The sequence below is a fragment of the Anomaloglossus baeobatrachus genome, chromosome 1 (assembly GCF_048569485.1).
Source record: "Anomaloglossus baeobatrachus isolate aAnoBae1 chromosome 1, aAnoBae1.hap1, whole genome shotgun sequence".
NCBI classification, from domain to species: Eukaryota; Metazoa; Chordata; class Amphibia; order Anura; family Aromobatidae; genus Anomaloglossus; species Anomaloglossus baeobatrachus.
The window spans coordinates 622,357,160-622,378,156 of NC_134353.1; the positions used below are offsets into that span (position 1 = coordinate 622,357,160).

Sequence of the window (20,997 nt, forward strand, 5' to 3'; positions counted from 1 at the left end):
ATCAAATGAGGGGCTGGGTGGGGAAAAAAATAAAAGGTTTTGTAGGGACAGCAAATAAGTGGCTCTGGGGGAAATCATAGTATATGAGGAGCTGTGCTGACCAATAAAAATATGGTGCCTTTGTCGCCATTTTCCAAGAACTGTAATGGTTTTAGTTTTCAGGATCTGGTGCTGTGTGATGGAGGGGATCTACCTTCTGAAGACTATGCTAACCAGATAGCAGATCTAATCTGCCGAGCTAAGGTTGCCTTTGAAGGTTTCTACCCCTTTGTTGCCCTCAAACTGGATGAAAAGATTTGAGTCCAATCACCAGTTCCGCGTTGCCTCCATATTTGTCAGCACTGTCTTTATAAAATCCATAGGCTGCAGATGGCATGCTTTTTGTTTGTTTGGATTCTGACAGAAGGATGGTAAGACAAATTCCTGATTTAGATTAAATGTGGAAATCATCTTGGGGAGAAAAGCTGGATCTAACTTAACAATTACACGTTCATCCAGGATTCACAGGTAAGGATCCTTAGTTGATAGAGCCTGAATCTCCCCTATCTTCTTTGCTGTTTTAATGGCCACCATAAAGACAATTTTAAAGGAGAGCTTGCGAATAGAAATCTGATTTATAGACTCATAGGGGAGCTTACAGAGAACATTTAGAACTAGGTTAAGATCCAAAGGGGGACTGATTTCCTTAATCCCATCACCCCCTGGCTATTTTCCGTTTTTCATTTTTTCCTCCCGTTTTTCTGAGAGTTATAACTTTTTTATTTTTCCGTCAATATTGAGATATGAGGGCTTACTGTTTGTGGGATGAGTTGTACTTTTGAATGAGACCATTAGTTTTACCATATACGAGGCGCTGCTGATAAGTCATTGGCTTTGTAATCTTTTTTTGTTTCTCTGGTAACGAATGTTACATCACATGTCTAATAAATGTTTTCAAAATTTTGTGTTTGTTGCTTCTGGCAACAGTGTTCTACGCATGCGGGAAAACAAAATGGCGGAGTCTAATGCGATATTCACATCAACTGAGAGCAGAGGAGTGATAAAATTCTTGTTTCTGCAAGGAAAGTCCGCAAAGGATATTCATGGTGATATGTCGCAGACATTGGGGGATCAATGCCCTTCATATCCCACAGTTAAGAACTGGGTTGCCAAATTTAAATGGATCACTTCAGCACCAATGATGAGGAACGTCCTGGAAAACAGAGAGTGGTTGTTGTTCCGGAGATCGTCAATGCTGTGCACAACCTCATACTGGAGAATCAACAAATTTCAGCTAAAGCAATAGCAGAAATCATGGAGATTTCCCGTAAACGTGTTTGTATCATTATCCATTAACATTTGGATATGAGGAAGCTAATCTGCAAAGTGGGTCCCCTAATGTTTTATAACAGATCAGAGAAGTATGCGAGTGAAAACATCCCGGTCCATTTGTCAGTGTTTCTGGACTGATAAGAACTTCCTGGATAGACTGGTAACTATGGATGAGACCTGGATTTATTTGTATGACCCTGAAAGCAAGGGGCAATCAAAAGAGTGGATGCACAGTGGTTCTCCTAGTCCAAAGAAGTTCATGAAGTTCAGGGTGCAAAAATCAGCCATGGTGTCTGTGTTCTAGGATAAGGAGGGCGTGCTGCTAGTGGACTACCTTCAAAAGGGTTCCACCATCAATGCAAGGTATTACATTGAACTTTTGGACCAATTGAAGGCAGCTCTGAATGCCAAAAGGCACAGCAAGCTGTCCAAAGGAATCTTGTTCCTGCAAGACAATGCCTCCGCTCACACTGCACAAGCGACCACGGCAAAACTGGCAGAGCTAGGTTTCCAACTGCTTTACCACCCACCTTATTCACCAGATCTAGCTCCCTCCGACTATCATCTGTTTCCAAACCTGAAGAAATACCTCAAGGGTACTAAATTTCACACCATTTCTGATGCCATAGTTGCTACGGATATCTGGTTTGAGGCAGAACCAAAATCCTTCTTTTTGCTTGGCTTACAGGACTTGGAATACCAATTTAAGAAGTGTGTTAAAATCAGTGGAGAGTTACAGGTTATAGGTTACAGGTATGTGTGCTCCAATATGGTTCTGCTTTTAATTTATCTTGGAGGCCGCATGGCACATGAAATACATAATATACAGTAGGACCCCCTATTGAGATTTGCCGTGACGTGGCAGGGGTGGGTGAAAAAATTGATCCATTATTATTTGCTAAAAATCTCACTTTGTATTATAGTAAAGTTGGAATAAATCTGTGAATTTGCACTTTTTATATGATGAATGCCACTTTCAGATCATGCTGGCTCCCCCCTCTGTTTGTTTGTAGTAGTTATGCTACATTAGTCTGGTGGCTGACCACCACCATGCCATGCACGTCTGACTTTGGTTTGCAATATATTCCTCCTGTTGGTGGCTGTTCACATTCAGCCGCCTCACCCTTTTCCACAGGCATTGCTAATTAAGCACCATACTTGGATCTGGTCCGCCTTTATTTATGGGTTCTGGTCTGGCACTGTGAAGGTTAGTTCTGACATTGTCCTGGTATGTGTGGCGTTTGCTGCACATGCTGAGACCTGGGCTGCCTTTTATTTGCAGTTGCCTTTTTTTGCGACATGGAAGCGGTTATATATAGGTTACAGGTATGTGTTATCCAATATGGTTCTGCTTTTAATTTATTTAGGAGGCTGCATGGCACATGAAATACATAATATAGAGTAGGACACCGCTATTGAGATTTGCCATGACGTGGCAGGGGTGGCTCAAAAAATTGATCCATTATTTGCTAAAAATCTCATTTTGTATTATAGTACAGTTGGAATAAATCTGTGAATTTGCACTTTTTATATGATGCATGCCACTTTCAGATCGTGCTGGCTCCCCCCCTCTATCAGTGGAGAGTATGTGGAATAAATGTAAAGTTTCATCATCCTCTCTCGTTTCTTTCTGAGTAAAGCCAAAGACTTATCAGAAGCCCCTCGTAGTATACTGGAAAACAGGAAAAATTCCCAATGAGAAAGTAAAAAAAGTGAAATTCCCCAATGTTTTTTTTTTTTTTAATTTACCTTGTTCACTATATGGTAGAACTAACATGTCAGTATGATGCCTAAGGTAGGTACGCGTCCGTAGATATCAAATGTATACATTTACTTTTATCTAAGTGGTGAAAAAAAATGTTACTAATTTGTCCAAACAAAGAATAGCGTTTTTGTCGCCATTTTCCAAGACCCGTAGCATTCTCATTTGTCAGGATCTGCAGCTTATTTTTTTGCATCTTGAGCGGACGTTTATAATTACACCATTTTTCTGTAGATACGCCACTTTGCTCGGCTGTTATTGCATTTTAATGCAATGTTTCAGCAACCAAAAAACGTAATTTTGGGGTTTGAAATTTTTTTTTCTTGCCATGCCATGTACCAATCAAATTTTATAATTTGATAGATCGGGCTTTATCTGAAAGCAGAGATATCAAATGTGTATATTTTTTTATTGTGTTATTCTCAATGAGGCAAAAGGCAGATGATTTGAACCTTTATGGGTTTTTTTATTTTTTCATATTTATAAAAATTTTATTTACATTTTTCATTGGTTTTACTAGTCCCCCTAGAGCACTTTATGACTGGGCAGTATCGCTCTGATCAGCTGAAATACTCATCTCCTGTGAGAGCTGGCACCATCTGCTGACCTGACGCTATCATTATAAGGCTATGTGTGCACGTGTGCGCTTCTGCACCGCACCGAAAATGTGCGCTTCAGAGCGCAGTTGAAAAGCTGCGTTCTGAAGCGCATGGTGCCGGCAGATTCGTGCGCTCTGCATGCTGCCTCTCCCTATAGACAGCATGCAGAACGCACGAAAGAAGTGACATGTCACTTCTTAGAACGCAGCGATTCGGCAAGTAGCCGAATCGCTGCGTTCTAACATGCCACGTGCGCACGGCTCCTGCACAATCTCCATAGATTGTGCAGGGGATGCAGGACGCATGCAGTTACGCTGCGGTGCAGAACGCAGCGTAACTGCATGTAGTACGCACACGTGCGCACATACCCTTATACATCGGCGCCGGGTGATCGAGTCACGGGGCAGCCGCTGGAAGTGCGGAATGGTGCGATCCCCGCCAAAGCCTTTTAAATTGGGCTTTCAATGTTTGGAGTTAAGGGGTTAACCAACCACGCCACCAATCCACCCACGTCTGTTAGCCTCACGTCTGCTTTCCAGATCAGCAGACATGTGCGGAGCCTGCAGTAACCAGAGGGAGGCAACAAAGGCAAAAGTACGTTATTGGTCATTAAGGGGTTAATGTGACCCTTAATCTCTGTATCACCTTAGAAAATCTAGCAATCCAGGGATGACAGGCCAGAGAAAAGTAAAAAAAAAGACAGAGCGGATATCTGAACCTTCCAAAGTGCTTAGTCTAAGACCCTTATTGAGAGAAAGAAAGAGAAAAGAAAAAAAAAAAAAAACATGACTTGATCGGAAAGTCACTGTGCTTTCAGGATTTGCCTCTCAGGATTTTAGGCTGAAAGATGTAGCCGTTGTATACTCCGATGCAACAATGAACCTTGATGTAGTAGATCCTTCAAGGCCATTGTTCAAGGTAAATCTGACCGGATCCTCAAAGGCAACCGCTTCAACATGGTAAAGAAATTTCTTCTTGGCTAAAAGGGAACAACTAGGACCGCTGTGCCTTGGTCTTCCTGGATGTTTCTTAGAATTCTGTGCATTAATGGAAGAGGCAGGAAAGTGTATGAGAGGTCTATGTCCCAGACCTGCTTCACAGTGTCCACTGCAACCAGATTGTCTCTTGGGTTTAGGGAAAAGAACATTCTTCACCTTCGCATATCCCCTGGAGGTGAAAAGATCTAATTGAGGATTTACCCACTTTTGAGCTAACTGCTGGAATACTTCCCCATTGAGCTCCTATACGGATGCTCTCATCTGTCATTAGACTAGGTAATCCGCAATATGATTCTCCAATTCTCTTCAGTGGACTGCTGTGATGGAAAGAACTACTGTATATTCAACAACCGAAAACTTTCTGAAGCAAGAGACTGGAGCAGTTGTCTTGGACTACCCTGATTAAGAAAGATACCACCAGAACGTTGTCCTTATAGGACTCTTATATGATGACCTCTGAGGCGTGTCTAATTTTCCTGAAGCACCTCTCAGAGAGCTCTTCGCTCCCTGTAATTTAAGGATCTGGTTTGAACCACTGATTACCATCTTCCCTGCCGATTCTGATCTCCCCTTTGGGCCCCCCAACCTGACTGACTTGTATCGGTGGTTATTATAATAGGAGGGAGGGACTCCTTCTTGAAGGTTTTCTGGGAGAGTCCACCAATGCAGAGTTTCTTAATGATTGGGGCAGAGTAATCCATCTGTCTATGGATCTATTTTGATTATCCCAGGCTGCCAGAATTACTTCAAAAAGGAGGCGCTAGAGATGTGCATTGACTGGTGCAAAGAAATACACATTTTTTTTTTGTATAATTTATTAGATCACAAGTAAAAACAAAGAAATAGAGAAAAATGAAGAAATGCCTCCTTTTTGAACTCTGACCCATTCCAATGAATCATTGCCATGCGTTTCCTTTGGCTTTTTTTTTTTAATAATTAGCAGCTATTTATAGTCTGCGCTACTGTTGTTGTTTGTCATATTGGTGAATTTCCTGAGGAAGAAGTAGGGTACACTTCGAAACGCGTTGAATTAAACCACCTTGTATTATACCTCTCCTGGATGTGTGTCGTATCTTCAGCAGCGCAGTAATAGTTCCACATTAATAGTGTACCTCAGCGACTTTTTGGCTTCTTCAGCTCGTGGACTCTGCAGCAGCTTGTTGTGAGTTTCACAACCTAATGGGGTGAGCACATTCCCTTATTGCTGTGTTACTGGGTAAGACTATTGCGCGCTTTCCCCTCCAGCTTTTTATGGAGAATACAAGATGTAATCAAGACTCTGGACACTCATGGCCTCTCTGATTGTACACAGTTCTTCCCATTGAAATGGGAGGATCTGGTCCGATTGTCAATATCTTCTCTTTTGGAAGGAATTATGACCTCTTCCAGGAATCTAGTGGGACCCACAAAAAGACCTTCTTGGTGCCGGTTGGAGGTCACACTTCTTTTTGTTTAGTATCCATCCCAAAGATCTTAGGATTGTCAAAGTTACTTCGCGATGCAATGTCAATTCCTGCTCAGTCTGCTACCAACAGAAAGTCGTCCAGTTATGATTATGCCCTCCTGTTTGAGGAAGGCTACTATCGCTGCTACTAGCTTTGTGAATGCATGAGGAGCAGAGGACAGGCTGAACTTGAGGCATCAGAACTGGAAAATGTTTATTATTTTTTTCTCTATAGTTATTTTCAAATATTTTTAAAAGAAGAATGGATAGCAAGATTATAATAGGCTTCCTTCAATTCCAGAGTGCACTGCCTTTTTGTTTATTAAGGAGATGGTTGAACTTTATTTCATGCGAAATCTTTTGTACCCTACTCATTAATTTAAGTGTTTTAAATGGTTAATTGAATGGTATTACCCGAAGGCTTTATTATGGAAAAAAGACTGGAATAATGACCTGAAATAGCTCTGCTTCGGGGACAGGGATTATAGCTTCTTAGTCTAACCATTTCGGAAAATCCATCAATAGATGAAGTATGGTCAGGGACTGGTGGTTGTCAGCAGGAATCTTTCTGGTAGTAGCTGGGAAAATTCTATCTTGTATCGCTTTGAGATTGTGAGAAGTATCCAGTGATTTGAGGAAATTTACTGACACGCTTTCAAAAAATTGCTAAGTCTCCTGTCTACCCTGATGCCGTCATGATCTACCAGGGCCTGGCCTCGACCCACACAGGGAACTTCTAGCTTTATCCCATTTGGGATAGTTCTAACTACCAAATTTCCCATTCCCTTTGTATTCCTGTCTCTTAAAGGGAGGGAACCTATGAAAGGACTGATATCTTCTGGGCTCTCCTTTGGAAATCCTTTGTTTTTATAACATGCATTCTCCAGGATCTCGTCTAGTATAGGGCCGAAAAACCCCAATCCTAAGGGATGGAACACAATTTATTTTTAGAGTGGCTATTCCTGGACCAGGTCTTCAGCCAGATTGCTCTATGCGCTGAGTTTGAGGGGGCATTATTCCTGGCTCTGCAGATGATGCAGCCATAAATCCCATTGCCATCCTAATTAGTAGAAGGGAGTCCAAAATACTCTCTGGATGTTTTACTCTTTGATTGCCATCCTCTTGGCCAGCCCCGTGTGGAGGACGCATCCTATGTGATGCACACAGTCTCTACTGCGCTCCTGCACATTTTCATCTGCACAGCTGAGAGCAGAGCAAAGTACTGTAAAGCGCAGGCGTGAAAAAAGGTCAAAGACCGCTTATGCATGTGCACTACAGTATTTTTGATCAACCCTCAGCCGGGTAGATCAAACTGCACATGCGCAGGAGCGCCATAGAGGACTCTGTGTGGATGACATTGTACGCGTCATCTACACGGAGCTGAGCAGGAGGATGGTGACTGCACAGGAAGGAGGACGGCGCCGGACCAAGAGCAGTGACTCCCATCAGACCAAACCACCCCCTAGACGAGTATAATAAAGCTGTTTTTTTACAATCCACAGAGCGGCCTGGACACTTATATACAGTATTCTAAAGTATTGCATATAAGGGCTCACTGGTGGTGGCTAGGGAAAAACCTGGTGACAGGTTCCCTTTAACAGTTGTAGTTCAGAACTGAACGGAAAAAAAAAAAATTAACAGGATGTCAGGTCTTGTCAATATGTCATTTTCGGTAAAAGTTTCTGGCAAAATCAGACTCCATTTTGTAAGCTTGGTCAATAGTACAAACTATGGTGGAAAAAGCCACAAAAGAGAGATGGGCCATGAAGTAAATGATTCACACTTTAATTAAAGCTACAACGGAGCAGAACAGGAGTATAATATGCCTTGTTTATTATGTATCATGATCAGAGTTGACATAAAATCAAATGCATATTATAAAATGTATGTTATCTTCGTTGAAGGAAAAAAAACATCACAAAATATATACCTTATGTAAAAGAAAAAGAAAAAAAAAACATTTTGAGTCATAGATATTCCTTTATATAAAAGCAATATATTTTTCAGTCAAGAGTCTTGTTACAGTTATAAATACAAGATATACACAGCCTCTCGGTAGGGAAAAATGTTTCTTACAAATATCTACATATAAAACATTAAAAGCGGCGCTCCGTTAATTATGTTTTATTTACTTTTAATTGTCTGTGTCTGTTTCAGAAAAATACATGTACATCTGTATATTTTCATCCAACCACTCAATCTTCTCAAGAAAAAAAATAAAGAACAAAAACAAACCTGACGCGACAGTGTCTCAAGACTGAGCTATAAAAAGAAAATATTAATCTTTATATCTCTTTCATCAAAGCAGTGTAGGAAGAGTTTCATATATGAAGGCTATGATATGTGTCAAATGCACTCTACATAGCAGTTAAGGCTGGGGTGTAATAAATGAGGTGACCTTAATATCTGGACCGGAAAAAAAGAGACTAGACATGCAGGTAGATCTTGGCATCCACCTGTATTAAGTAGGAAGCCTTCCTAAGGGTGGTTCCACACGGACGTTTCCGAAAAAGCGACCAGCCATCAAGTTTGTGATGCAGTCTGAGCCAAAACCAGGAGTAGATGCAAAAGGAGAATATATAAAGAAAGGACGTATAATGCTTTCTTGCTGGATCTACTTCTAGCTTTGGCACCAAAAATGCATCAAAAATTGCAGTGGAGTTTCCCCCAAAAAATAAAACAAAACACCATGTGAAATCACCCTAAATTAGGAATGTTGTCATGATTACCTATAGTTTTGATATAGTAGTTAAGTACAATTAGGCTGAAAACACACATGACTTTTTTAGATCAAGTGGATCCAGCAGGAAGGAGAAGTCGAAGTTCTTCCTTTATATTCCCCATTCTCATTGAACCTACCCCTGGCTTTGGCTCAAAAAAATGCACGTTTGACTCCAGTCTTGAGGTTGACCAGCTTGAAAAATGTGTGCATGGGTACGTTCACACTAGAGTATTTTCGGTCCAAGTGTCATCCGTGTATAAATGGACAGGACTCAGACCAATGGTAGCCAATTGGCTAAGTGCACACTGCCTACTTTTAATGCGGACCTCGCAAATCACTGCATGCTCTACTTTGGTCTGATTTATGGACCAGACTAGTCCATGTAAAAAGCAAGTAACTTCTGAACTCGTCCACTATGTGGATGGGCACATGGAGCTACAGCTATAAGCCGACTAATAAATCCTATGGCTGTGTGATCTAAGCCAAAAGCTTACAATTTACTGATATACTTAAATTAAGAGTCATGATCTCCAAATCTCAGCGGCACCATCTTAGGTTCTGGAGATCCTTGTGGGTGGCAAATCACCAGGTATATGAAGGGATATGGTGGATTCACTTCATTAGCCAAGCCAACCCCATTTTCGGTTACAGCCGATTCATAGACAGTGGGGGCAGGTCTAGTGGTAGAAATAAGCCAGTCAGCCAGTCTCCTTCATACACATCAATGGTGACATGCAGACACAGGAACCTCTCTTCTAGGTGAAAATAAAGATGGTCGTTAAGCTGTTGGAACCAATACCGGCTATGATGTTTTGAGATTGGGTCATCTTTTTTTAATCAAAGTATATTAATATATTTTAGCACATTTAACCATTTCATTTTCCAAGCTATACAATCACTTCATCATGACCAAGCACCGTTATAATCAATGCACATTAATGGCGTTTGAGCATTAGAAATAATATATTTTAATGTTGGGTGCATTGTCAAAAAAAAGATCGGTCCTAGTACGTTGCTTGTCTGAACAGCTATCAGATAGAAAGTAACTGAAAAGTTTTGCTTGTATGTAACATAAGAAAGCTGCCATATAAATATTCGCTAACTACTTAGAACTGCACTATACTTCCACTCGTCTTTCCATTCTTTTTATTTTTATATACAATTTTATATAACAATACTCTGTGCAAAAACTTGCCTTATGTGACAATGAGGCAGCTCGTTCCAATCCATAAAGGTTACTTAGGACACAGCATTCTTCACGATGCCTACTGATCTACTACTGGACTGACCTAGCAGCCTGTGCCTAAAGGTTTTGGATGCATGATTGATTCGAGAGTGGTGGTTTGGGAATTCCTGCAGCATTCTGTTCATCTTTGTAAGATCTCTGTAAACAAGTTCTAGATAACTTCAGAGTTACTCCAGAAGACAAGGTTACCCAGAAAACGCAGCAAGAAAGGCAAAACCAAGTCTTCCCCCCACCTTCCCCTACACAAAAAAAGAAAAAAACACAACAAACACAAATGTAATAGCAGGCACTGTAGGGTGTGTAACAACACGGTCTTCCTTTGCATATGGTACCATTCGGAGTCACTGTCACTGCAATATCTAGGGATTTTTTTTTTTGTCAACAGTCAATATAAAATGCAATGACAAGGTTCGAGGTAGCATAAACTGAAAACACAATCTCAAACCTTTAGTTGCTTTACTGCTGGAGATATCCGCTACACATGCAACCTCCCATGCAGTGAATAGGTAATAACTGATATTTTAGACAAAAGAAAAAACTAATTAAATAAAGGAGTCAATATAACATCTGCATGGAGCTCCAATGCCATATTTTGTGGTTGCTGTTGTGTAATGACCTCTTTCTTCAGCAGAATTGAGTACATTTTCCTTTATTCTGACTGCAGGTGACATCCAGAGATGGTTTAGAAGGGGTGGGGTGTCAGGTCACACGCTGGTGTCTTGTAACAAGGGTTCTATGTCCTCACTGCTCCCACGGTCTGGATTATTTGCCTGACTGTTGCTGCCGATGTTGTGCTTTCCACCAACCACATTTTTGGAGTGACTGCTGTGTTCGGGGATAAACAAGGCAACCAGGAAAGCAAGGAGAACAGCAATTGCTCCGAATAAAAATGGTGGACCAGGAATAATAACTCCCTAAGGGAAGGGGAAAGAAATTAGTAGTTAGCAATGTATTTCAAGAAATAAAAAAGCACAACCATAATGCCTACCTAACAGTTGAACTGATTCTACAAAGGGTCTCCTTTTCGTTACTGTGATTGTGAAATATGGGGGGGTTGTGTATCATGATGATCATGTTGTGTAGGTTCGTGTTTTAGGCGTGTTCACTGTCCATTCTCTGTATTGTCTGTGTGTACACTGTATTGTCTGTAGCTAATCACCCTCTGTAGTGTTCCTGTCCCTAGGTCTGGGGAAGGGGGGTCTGAGATCCACCTAAACTCTCTGCTTACATGGGGGATTAGTCATTCTGGGTGAGACTTACAAGAGAGAAGAAGCAAGATTGAACCTCTGAGGGAAAAGCTGAGGCTGCGGCCAGCACCCCAGAGAGATTGTGAGAAACCCCGATTTCCCTGGAAAAGGACAGCTGGAGGAGTGTGACTGATCAACGGGACATTTATGATCTTACTGGACTAGAATCGTGTTTCTGGACTATTTTTCCTCTCTGTATGATGGATTATTTTATGGACCGTTTGATTTGCTTGGCATAAATATTCTTGGATTGTTCAATCATCTCTCGCTCTGTTGATTGTGTGATATCGGAGAAGGACACAGTTACATTCGTAGAAAATGACAGTAGGGGTCTCCTGTCACAATTAGGTCTCATCGTCTGGACATAATCCACCCCCTCGATGTCACTAAACATAGCATTCATTTACCTTCCTGCAGAGTCTCATTCTTACTCTGTCGCTCAAGGTGCATTAGCCAATAGTGCGGCAGAATACGCAAAGTGCCTGACACAGGACCTGCTGGTCTGGTACCCTGTATTTCCCAGTGCCTTATTATAACTATGGGGGTAAACAAAGCTTTATGATATAAAATAACCTTCACTCACCTTTAGCCCCTTCACAACTTTTGACGTATATTTACGTCATGGGTCGTACGCCTTTGATCCGGGCTCACGCACTGAGCCTACATCTTTCCCTACACACAGAGGTTGATCAGTTCAGCCGTCAACAGCTGTGGGTATATTGCAGGTCCGCCTGCTGCTGTTAACCAGTTAAATCCTGCTGTCAATCTCTGACAGTGGGATTTAACATGCGCCCCCCCCACTCACATTGGCGGCCCGTGACAGAATTACAGGGTGCCAATGGGTGGTCATGACAGCCGAGGTTCATCTTATAACCCCTGTGTCTCTCTCATTATGTACTTCCTGGCATCCAGAGGAAGACAGCATTTGTGCTGTACAGAGCAGTGCTGATGCAATGCTTTGCACCGCACAAGTGATCACAGCTTCAAGTACCCTAGAGGGACGACTAAATACAATAAAAGTGAGAAAAAAAATAAAAACAACATGAAAAAAAAGTTGAAAAGTTCCTCCCATTAAAATATAAAAAGAAAAAAAAAATCAAATATTTGGTATTGTAGAAAGCAGAAATATCTCATCTTTCAAAATATAAAATAAATTAATCCGATTAGTAAACCGCGTGATGAAAAAATAAAAAATAGCAGAATTACGTTTTTTTAACTGACACAACATTGCAGTAAAATGCAGTAAGAGATCGAAACATTGCATTACCCAAAAACTGGTAACTCTTAAAATGTCAGCTTAGAGCACAAATAAGGCGTCACTGATCTCCGGATCATGAAAAGTAAAAAAAAATTATGTCTCTCGGAAAATGTTAAGAAATAAAATTTGCTTTTGGCACCAAACCTCTGAATTTGTTTTCACAACTTAAAAGAAAACTCTACATGTTTGATACCTACATACTCGTACAGACCTGGAGAATCATATTGACCTATCAGCATTACCATATAGTAAACTTGGCAAATAATAAAAAAAAATCAATAGTGGAATTGCACTTCTTTGCAATTTCACCGCATTTGGAATTTTTATCCCCATTTTTCAGTACAATATGCAGCAGAATGAAAGGTGTCATTCCAAAACACATCTCGTCCCACAAAAAACAAGCCCTCATATGGCGATTATCAAAGAAAAAAAAAATTAAAACGTTATGGCTCTTGAAAAAAAGAGGAGAAAAGAGAAAAACGTAAACTCCCCGTGTGGTGAAGGCATTTATTGATTTAGTGGTCACTCACTGATTTAGTGGTCCTCATTAGTTCTCCAGCCATCATATCTTGTACATTCGTCACATGATTTAGTACAATCAATTGCGGACCTTGGAAAGTACGCCCAGTACATGCTTAGGTCAGTCATGTCAATAATGGATAAGACATTATTGCTGCAGGACTGACATGGACAATGGGGGACTGACAGCAATGGAGTGGCTGGATAGGTTAAAGATTATTTTAATACATTTCCTCTTTTTTTGTATAAATCTCCCACAACTTCTTTAATCCGTGTGCTTGGAGTAATTCTTCACGAAATTCTAAATCTTCTATGTAACAATCACTTATTTGTAACATTTACTACGTAATACAGCATTACTCCACTGCTTTACCTCTTCAACAGGGTCTTTGCTTGTAGTTTTATCGTCAGAGCTTGGTACTGGCACTAATCCTCCAAGCTCCACATGGAAGAGGAAGAAAACAAAGCCATACAGTGCTGGACCCAGACCATTGCATAAACCTCGAATACCAGTCACCATGCCTTGTGCAACACCTGCATTGGTAGCAAAGAAAATCTTCATGTTATACCACACATAAGAAAACTAAATAAAAAAAACATTCTGGATTTTAGTCAATTTAAACCTCTTTACTGCTAGTATGAGAACAAAATCATATGCAATACAAAACAGGAAATTCGCAATTACAAAGAGGAACAAACCAATAAGGGAGCAATGTGTATGCATGTGTGCGAATATGTGTAAGAGTAACTGTGTGGGAGCCGGACAGACTGACCGAGTGCGCGAGCGCCCGACCGAGTGTGCGAGCGCCCGACAGACAGACCGAGTGCGCGAGCGCCCGATAGACAGACCGAGTGCGCGAGCGCCCGATAGACAGACCGAGTGCGCGAGCGCCCGATAGACAGACCGAGTGCGCGAGCGCCCGATAGACAGACCGAGTGCGCGAGAGCACCTGACAGAGGATGTGAGCGCCTCTCTGTATGTTTCAGTCAACAAATCAGAGCTGAAGAGTGGATGAATTGGCAATCCATACATTATTAAAAGGGACTGTCAGCACAGAATGACTGTTCAAATCAAGTACAGGCACTTGTGCATCACAGCAGGACCAAACATTTAAGTGCACCTTCCCACCTAATTGTTATACCATCCATCTCTGCCCTCTGGAACGGTCAATAAAGAGGGGAAGGTGACGATAGATGGAAAAGTCGCAGGTGGAAAGATGCACCAGGATTTTGCAATGTAAGCTGAGAACAGCATGCTGCAAAGGTTAAAGAAAAATTATCTGTCTCTTATTGAATGCAATTTATTGTTTACTCATACTAAAGGGTTTATTGCTCTGTAATTAACATTGGTGTGACTCCTCTTAACATGCAGAGCAGACTGGAACGCCTCCTGCTACGATTGACACTTCAGTCAATACACAATCTTTATTGAGAGCCTGGTGTGGGAGGGACAGCTCACAGCTCTGCTACACTCAATTCTGAGATAAAGTCAGAACAACTGCACCCTGTAATCAAGTTAAACATGGTCAGTTTCAGATTTTCTTTGCCTACATTATTCTGCTCTCAGATGAAGTAGCAAAAACCTGGTGACAGATTCCCTTTAAATGTTTGACTACGCCATGATACACTGAGCATTTACACTTTTTGAACACTTAGGCTATGTGCACACGTTGCGTTTTTTTCAGTGCAGAAAAAAAACGCACCCTCTGGCAGAGGGGACAATTGTAATCAATGCGTTTTGGGGAAAAACGCATGCGTTTTTCATGCGTTTTCTTCAGGTGCGTTTTTGACCACATGATCCAGTGACAGTGCCACAGTACATCCAGTACACAGTGCCAGCCTTCCTGCACAGATGTGAGTGTTGTCCACGGGAGAACACAGCTGCCCATGCCCACGATTTGGGTTCAGGCTGCTGTGGACTTGCTCTATTCTACCTGCAGAGAACACTCTTGTCTCCGCAGCATATATTTACATGCTGAGGCTCGGGAAGCCGCGCCACAGGTCAGTTTATGCTGCGGAGAAAAGAAGCCCAGTGGACACGGGATTTCTAAAAATCCTTCCACTGTGCTTCTACTGCACAACGCAGCATTATAGACGCAGGGAAAACACTCTGCGCCCAAAACGCTGCAAACCCTGATTGTGGGCACACAGCCAAAAATGCATCAATGGATGTCAAGCACATATATATATATATATATATATATATATACATATATATATATATATATATATATATATATATATATATATATATATATATATATATATATATATATATATATATATATATATACATATACATATACATACATATATATATATGCATACCACAGCTGACAGCGTCATCTTGTCTGATCAATTTGGAGGGCTCCCCAAGCTGTTTTTTTCTTTATTTATAAATAATTAAAAAAAACATAAAAAAAAACCCCGTGGGGTCCCCCCAAATTAGATCACCAGCCAAGGTGAAGCTGACAGCTGGGGTCTGGTATTCTCAGGATGGGAAGAGCCATGGTTATTGGACTCTTCCCAGGCTAAAAATAGCAGGCCACAGCCGCCCCAGAAGTGGCGCATCCATTAGATGCGCCAATCCTGGCGCTTCGACCCAACTCATCCCGTTGCCCTGGTGCGGTGGCATACGGGGTAATATATGGGGTTGATACCAGATGTGTAATGTCACCTGGCATCAAGCCCAGCAATTAGTGACGTCACGGCGTCTATTTGATACCAGACATAACTAATTGACAGTAATAGCAAAAAAAATTTACAACAAAAAAGGGAATTTTGTTTACTTACCGTAAATTCCTTTTTCTTCTAGCTCCTATTGGGAGAGCCAGACAATTGGGTGTATAGCTTCTGCCTCTGGAGGCCACACAAAGTATTACACTTTTAAAAAAGTGTAACCCCTCCCCTCTGCCTATACACCCTCCCGTGGACCACGGGCTCCTCAGTTTTGGTGCAAAAGCAGGAAGGAGAAAACTTATAAATTGGTATAGGGTAAATTCAATCCGAAGGATGTTCGGAGAACTGAAGACCATGAACCAAAAGAACAAATCAACATCAACAACATGTGTAAAGAAAGAACAACCAGCCCGAAGGGCACAGGGGTGGGTGCTGGGGCTCCCAATAGGAGCTAGAAGAAAAGGAATTTACGGTAAGTAAACAAAATTCCCTTTTTCTTTGTCGCTCCATTGGGAGACCCAGACAATTGGGACGTCCAAGAGCAGTCCCTGGGTGGGTAAAAACAATACCTCAATAGAAAGATCCGAAAACGGCCCCCTCTTACAGGTGGGCAACCGCCGCCTGGAGGACTCGCCTACCTAGACTGGCGTCTGCCGAAGCATAGGTATGCACTTGATAGTGCTTCGTGAAAGTGTGCAGACTAGACCACGTAGCTGCCTGACACACCTGCTGAGCCGTCGCCCGGTGCCGCAATGCCCAGGACGCACCTACGGCTCTGGTAGAATGGGCTTTCAACCCTGAAGGGAGCGGAAGCCCAGAAGTACGGTAGGCCTCGAGAATCGGTTCCTTGATCCACCGAGCCAAGGTTGACTTGGAGGCCTGAGAGCCCGTGCGCTGGCCAGCGACAAGGACAAAGAGCGCGTCTGAACGGCGCAGGGGCGCCGTGCGAGACACGTAGAGCCGGAGTGCTCTCACTAGATCCAAAGAGTGCAAATCCTTTTCACACTGGTGAATTGGATTAGGGCAAAAGGAAGGCAAGGAGATATCCTGATTTAGATGAAAAGGGGATACCACCTTAGGGAGAAATTCCGGGACAGGACGCAGAACCACCTTATCCTGGTGAAAAACCAGGAAAGGAGCTTTGCATGACAGCGCTGCAAGCTCAGACACTCTCCGAAGTGATGTCACTGCCACCAGGAAGGCCACCTTCTGAGAAAGACAGGAGAGAGAGACATCCCGCAGCAGCTCAAAAGGCGGCTTTTGAAGAGCCGTCAGGACCCTGTTAAGATCCCAAGGTTCCAACGGACGTTTGTAAGGTGGAACCATGTGGCAAACCCCCTGCAGGAACGTGCGGACCTGCGGAAGCCTGGCTAGACGCTTTTGAAAAAACACGGAGAGCGCCGAAACTTGGCCCTTGAGAGAGCCGAGGGACAAACCCTTGTCCATTCCAGATTGTAGAAATGAAAGGAATGTGGGTAAGGCAAACGGCCATGGAGGAAAACCGTTATCAGAGCACCAGGATAAGAAGATTTGCCAAGACCTGTAATAGATCTTGGCGGACGTTGGCATCCTGGCTTGTCTCATGGTGGCAATGACATCCTGAGATAACCCTGAAGACGCTAGGAGCCAGGACTCAATGGCCACACAGTCAGGTTGAGGGCCACAGAATTCAGATGGAAAAACGGGCCTTGTGACAGCAAGTCTGGGCGGTCTGGAAGTGCCCACGGTTGACCCACCGCAAGATGCCACAGATCCGGATACCACGACCGCCTCGGCCAGTCTGGAGCGACGAGAATGGCGCGACGGCATTCGGACCAGATCTTGCGTAGTACACTGGGCAGCATCGCCAGAGGGGGAAACACGTATGGCAGTCGAAACTGCGACCAATCCTGGACTAAGGCGTCCGCTGCCAGAGCTCTGTGATCCTGAGACCGAGCCATGAAGGCCGGGACCTTGTTGTTGTGTCGTGACGCCATGAGGTCGACGTCCGGCGTTCCCCAGCGGCGACAGATCTCTCGAAACACGTCTGGGTGAAGAGACCATTCCCCCGCGTCCATGCCCTGACGACTGAGAAAATCTGCTTCCCAGTTTTCTACGCCCGGGATGTGAACTGCGGAGATGGTGGAGCCTGTGACTTCCACCCACTGCAGAATCCGCCCGACTTCCTGGAAGGCTTGACGACTGCCGCCTTGGTGGTTGATGTACGCGACGGCAGTGGCGTTGTCCGACTGTATTCGGATCTGCCTGCCCTCCAGCCACCGATGGAAAGCCAATAGGGCTAGATATACTGCCCTTATCTCCAGGATATTGATCTGAAGGGACGATTCTATTGGATTCCAGGTTCCTTGAGCCCTGTGGTGGAGAAAAAACGCTCCCCAACCTGACAGGCTCGCGTCCGTGGTGACCACGGCCCAGGTTGGAGGTAGGAAGGATTTTCCCCGAGACAGAGATGTGGGTAGGAGCCACCACTGAAGTGATGTTTTCGTTGCAAGGGAAAGAGAGATGTTCTTGTCGAGGGAAGCCGAACTCTTGTCCCATTTGCGAAGAATGTCCCATTGGAGTGGCCGTAGATGGGATTGCGCGAACGGCAATGCTTCCATAGCTGCAACCATCTTCCCCAGGAAGTGCATGAGGTGCCTTAAGGGGTGTGACTGACTCCGAAGAAGTGATTGCACCCCCGCTTGCAGAGAAAGCTGTTTGTCCCGCGGTAGCTTGACTAACGCTGGCTGGGTATGAAACTCCATCCCGAGGTAAGTCAGTGATTGGGTCGGCGTCAACTTGGATTTCGGGAAATTGATGATCCACCCGAACTGCTGGAGAGTCTCCAGAGTGACGGAAAGACTTTGTTGACACGCCACCCGAGGAGGAGCCCTGACTAGGAGCTCGTCCAAGTAGGGGATCACCGAGTGGCCCTGAGAGTGCAGGACCGCCATGACGGATGCCATGACTTTGGTGAAAACCCGTGGGGCTGTCGCCAGGCCGAAGGGCAATGCGACGAACTGGAGGTGTTCGTCCCCGATGGCGAAACGCAGGAAACGTTGATGTTCGGGTGCGATCGGCACATGGAGATAAGCATCCTTGATGTCGATCGATGCTAGGAAGTCTCCTTGTGACATCGAGGCGATGACCGAGCGGAGCGATTCCATCCGAAATCGTCTGGTTCTCACATGTCTGTTGAGCAGCTTGAGGTCCAGAACGGGACGGAATGACCCGTCCTTTTTTGGCACCACGAACAAGTTGGAGTAAAAACCGCGACCACGTTCCTGAAGGGGAACGGGAATCACAACTCCTTCGATCTTTAGAGCGTCCACTGCCTGAAAAAGTGCGTCGGCCAGTGCGGGGGGTGGGGAGGTTCTGAAGAAACGAGCCGTAGGTCAAGAGCTGAACTCTATCCTGTAACCATGAGACAGAATGTCTCTCACCCATCGGTCTTGAACGTGTGGCCACCAGGCGTCGCCAAAGCGGGAGAGCCTGCCACCGACCGAGGATGTGGCTAGATGAGGCCGAGTCATGAGGAGGCCGTCTTGGAGGCAGTGCCTCCTGTGGCCTTTTGGGGGCGTGACTTGGACCGCCACGCATAGGAGTTCCTCTGGCCTTTCTCCGGCCGCTTGGACGAAGAGGATTGGGACTTGGCGGAGGGACGAAAGGACCGAAACCTCGACTGGATTTTTCTCTGCTGAGGTCTCTTAGGTTTGGACTGGGGTAAGGAGGAGTCCTTTCCCGAGGATTCCTTAATAATCTCATCCAACCGTTCGCCAAACAAACGGTTGCCAGAAAAAGGCAAACCAGTTAAGAACCTTTTGGAAGCAAAGTCTGCTTTCCATTCGCTCAGCCACATGGCCCTGCGGACTGCCACGGAGTTAGCGGATGCTACAGCCGTACGGCTAGCGGAGTCCAGGACGGCGTTCATGGCGTAGGACGAAAATGCTGATGCCTGAGAGGTCAAGGAAGAAACATGTGGAGCAGAATTCCGCGTGACAGCATTAATCTCAGTCAGACATGCCGAGATTGCTTGGAGAGCCCACACGGCCGCAAAGGCCGGGGCGAAAGACGCGCCCGTGGCCTCATAAATAGACTTCACCAAGAGCTCTATCTGTCTGTCAGTGGCATCCTTCAGGGATGAGCCATCGGCAACAGACACAACGGACCTAGCAGCCAATCTAGAGACTGGAGGATCCACCTTGGGAGAATGTGCCCAGCCCTTAACGACTTCAGGTGGAAAGGGATAACGCGTGTCCGTGAGCCGTTTAGCAAAGCGCTTGTCCGGAACCGCTCTGGGCTTCTGGACAGCGTCCCTGAAGTTAGAGTGATGAAAAAACGTATTGCGCGTACGTTTGGGGAATCGAAATTGGTGTTTCTCCTGCTGAGAAGCAGACTCCTCTGCAGGAGGCGGCGGTGGTGAGAGATCCAACACCTGGTTGATGGACGAGATAAGATCATTTACTAAGGCGTCCCCCTCAGGGGTATCAAGGTTAAGGGCTAAGTCAGGGTCAGAGTCCTGAGCTCCCACGTCCGCCTCGTCGTCCTGAGAGTCCTAAAGCTGGGATCCAGAGCAGCGTGAGGAGGCCGGGGGAAGAGTCCCAGCGAGGCCGCTTAGCCGGTCTGGGGCTGCGGTCCGGGCAGGAGTCCTCCGCCTGGGGCCTAGGGGCTATCCTAGGAGCACGCTGCGGCGCGGACCGAGAAGGGCCTGGAGGAGACAGACTAACAGGGGCCGGGGCCTGTGAAGGGCCCGGTCTGGACTGCAAAGCCTCAAGGAGCTTAGATGACCATTTGTCCATAGACTGTGCAATGGACCGAGAAAGTGACAGAGTTTCTCAGCGAAAGAGGCCAACGACGGTGACTCTGTCCCTGCAGCCTGTTCAGTGGGAGCAGGGGGATCTACATGAGCCGAGGGGCCCACAAGTGCCCTAGGCTCCGGCTGAGCAAGCGTGGCAGGAGTCGAGCATTGATCACAGTGAGGGTAGGTGGATCCCGCAGGCAACATAGCCCCACAAGAGGTACAGGCCGCGAAAAAAATCTGTGCCTTAGTAGCTTTGCTCCTTGTGGACGACATGCTGTTGTCTCTTAGGAGAGTGACCACTGAGGGTATATAGGAAAAGGGTATATAGCCTTTCCGAACAGATATATATATCTATTATATATATATATATCCCGGCACCCTAGGGGGACCAGCACCGGGTGACCGGTGTGGCTTACCAACCGCTAACGAGCG

General features: G+C 44.6%; 1 protein-coding gene across 1 annotated transcript in view; it reads right to left on the reverse strand.

Annotated features, from left to right (window-relative positions):
• Positions 1 to 7,927: 7,927 nt before the first annotated feature.
• Positions 7,928 to 20,997, reverse strand: part of LOC142245821 (hippocampus abundant transcript 1 protein-like) — an 87,404-nt gene continuing 74,334 nt past the window's right edge. The window contains exons 11-12 of the mRNA XM_075318796.1: positions 13,480 to 13,640; positions 7,928 to 10,996 (exon numbers count right to left, since the gene is read on the reverse strand). Coding sequence (XP_075174911.1) covers positions 10,787 to 10,996; positions 13,480 to 13,640 — 371 coding nt within the window. The 3' untranslated portion in view covers positions 7,928 to 10,786. The remainder of the gene's footprint in view (positions 10,997 to 13,479; positions 13,641 to 20,997) is intronic.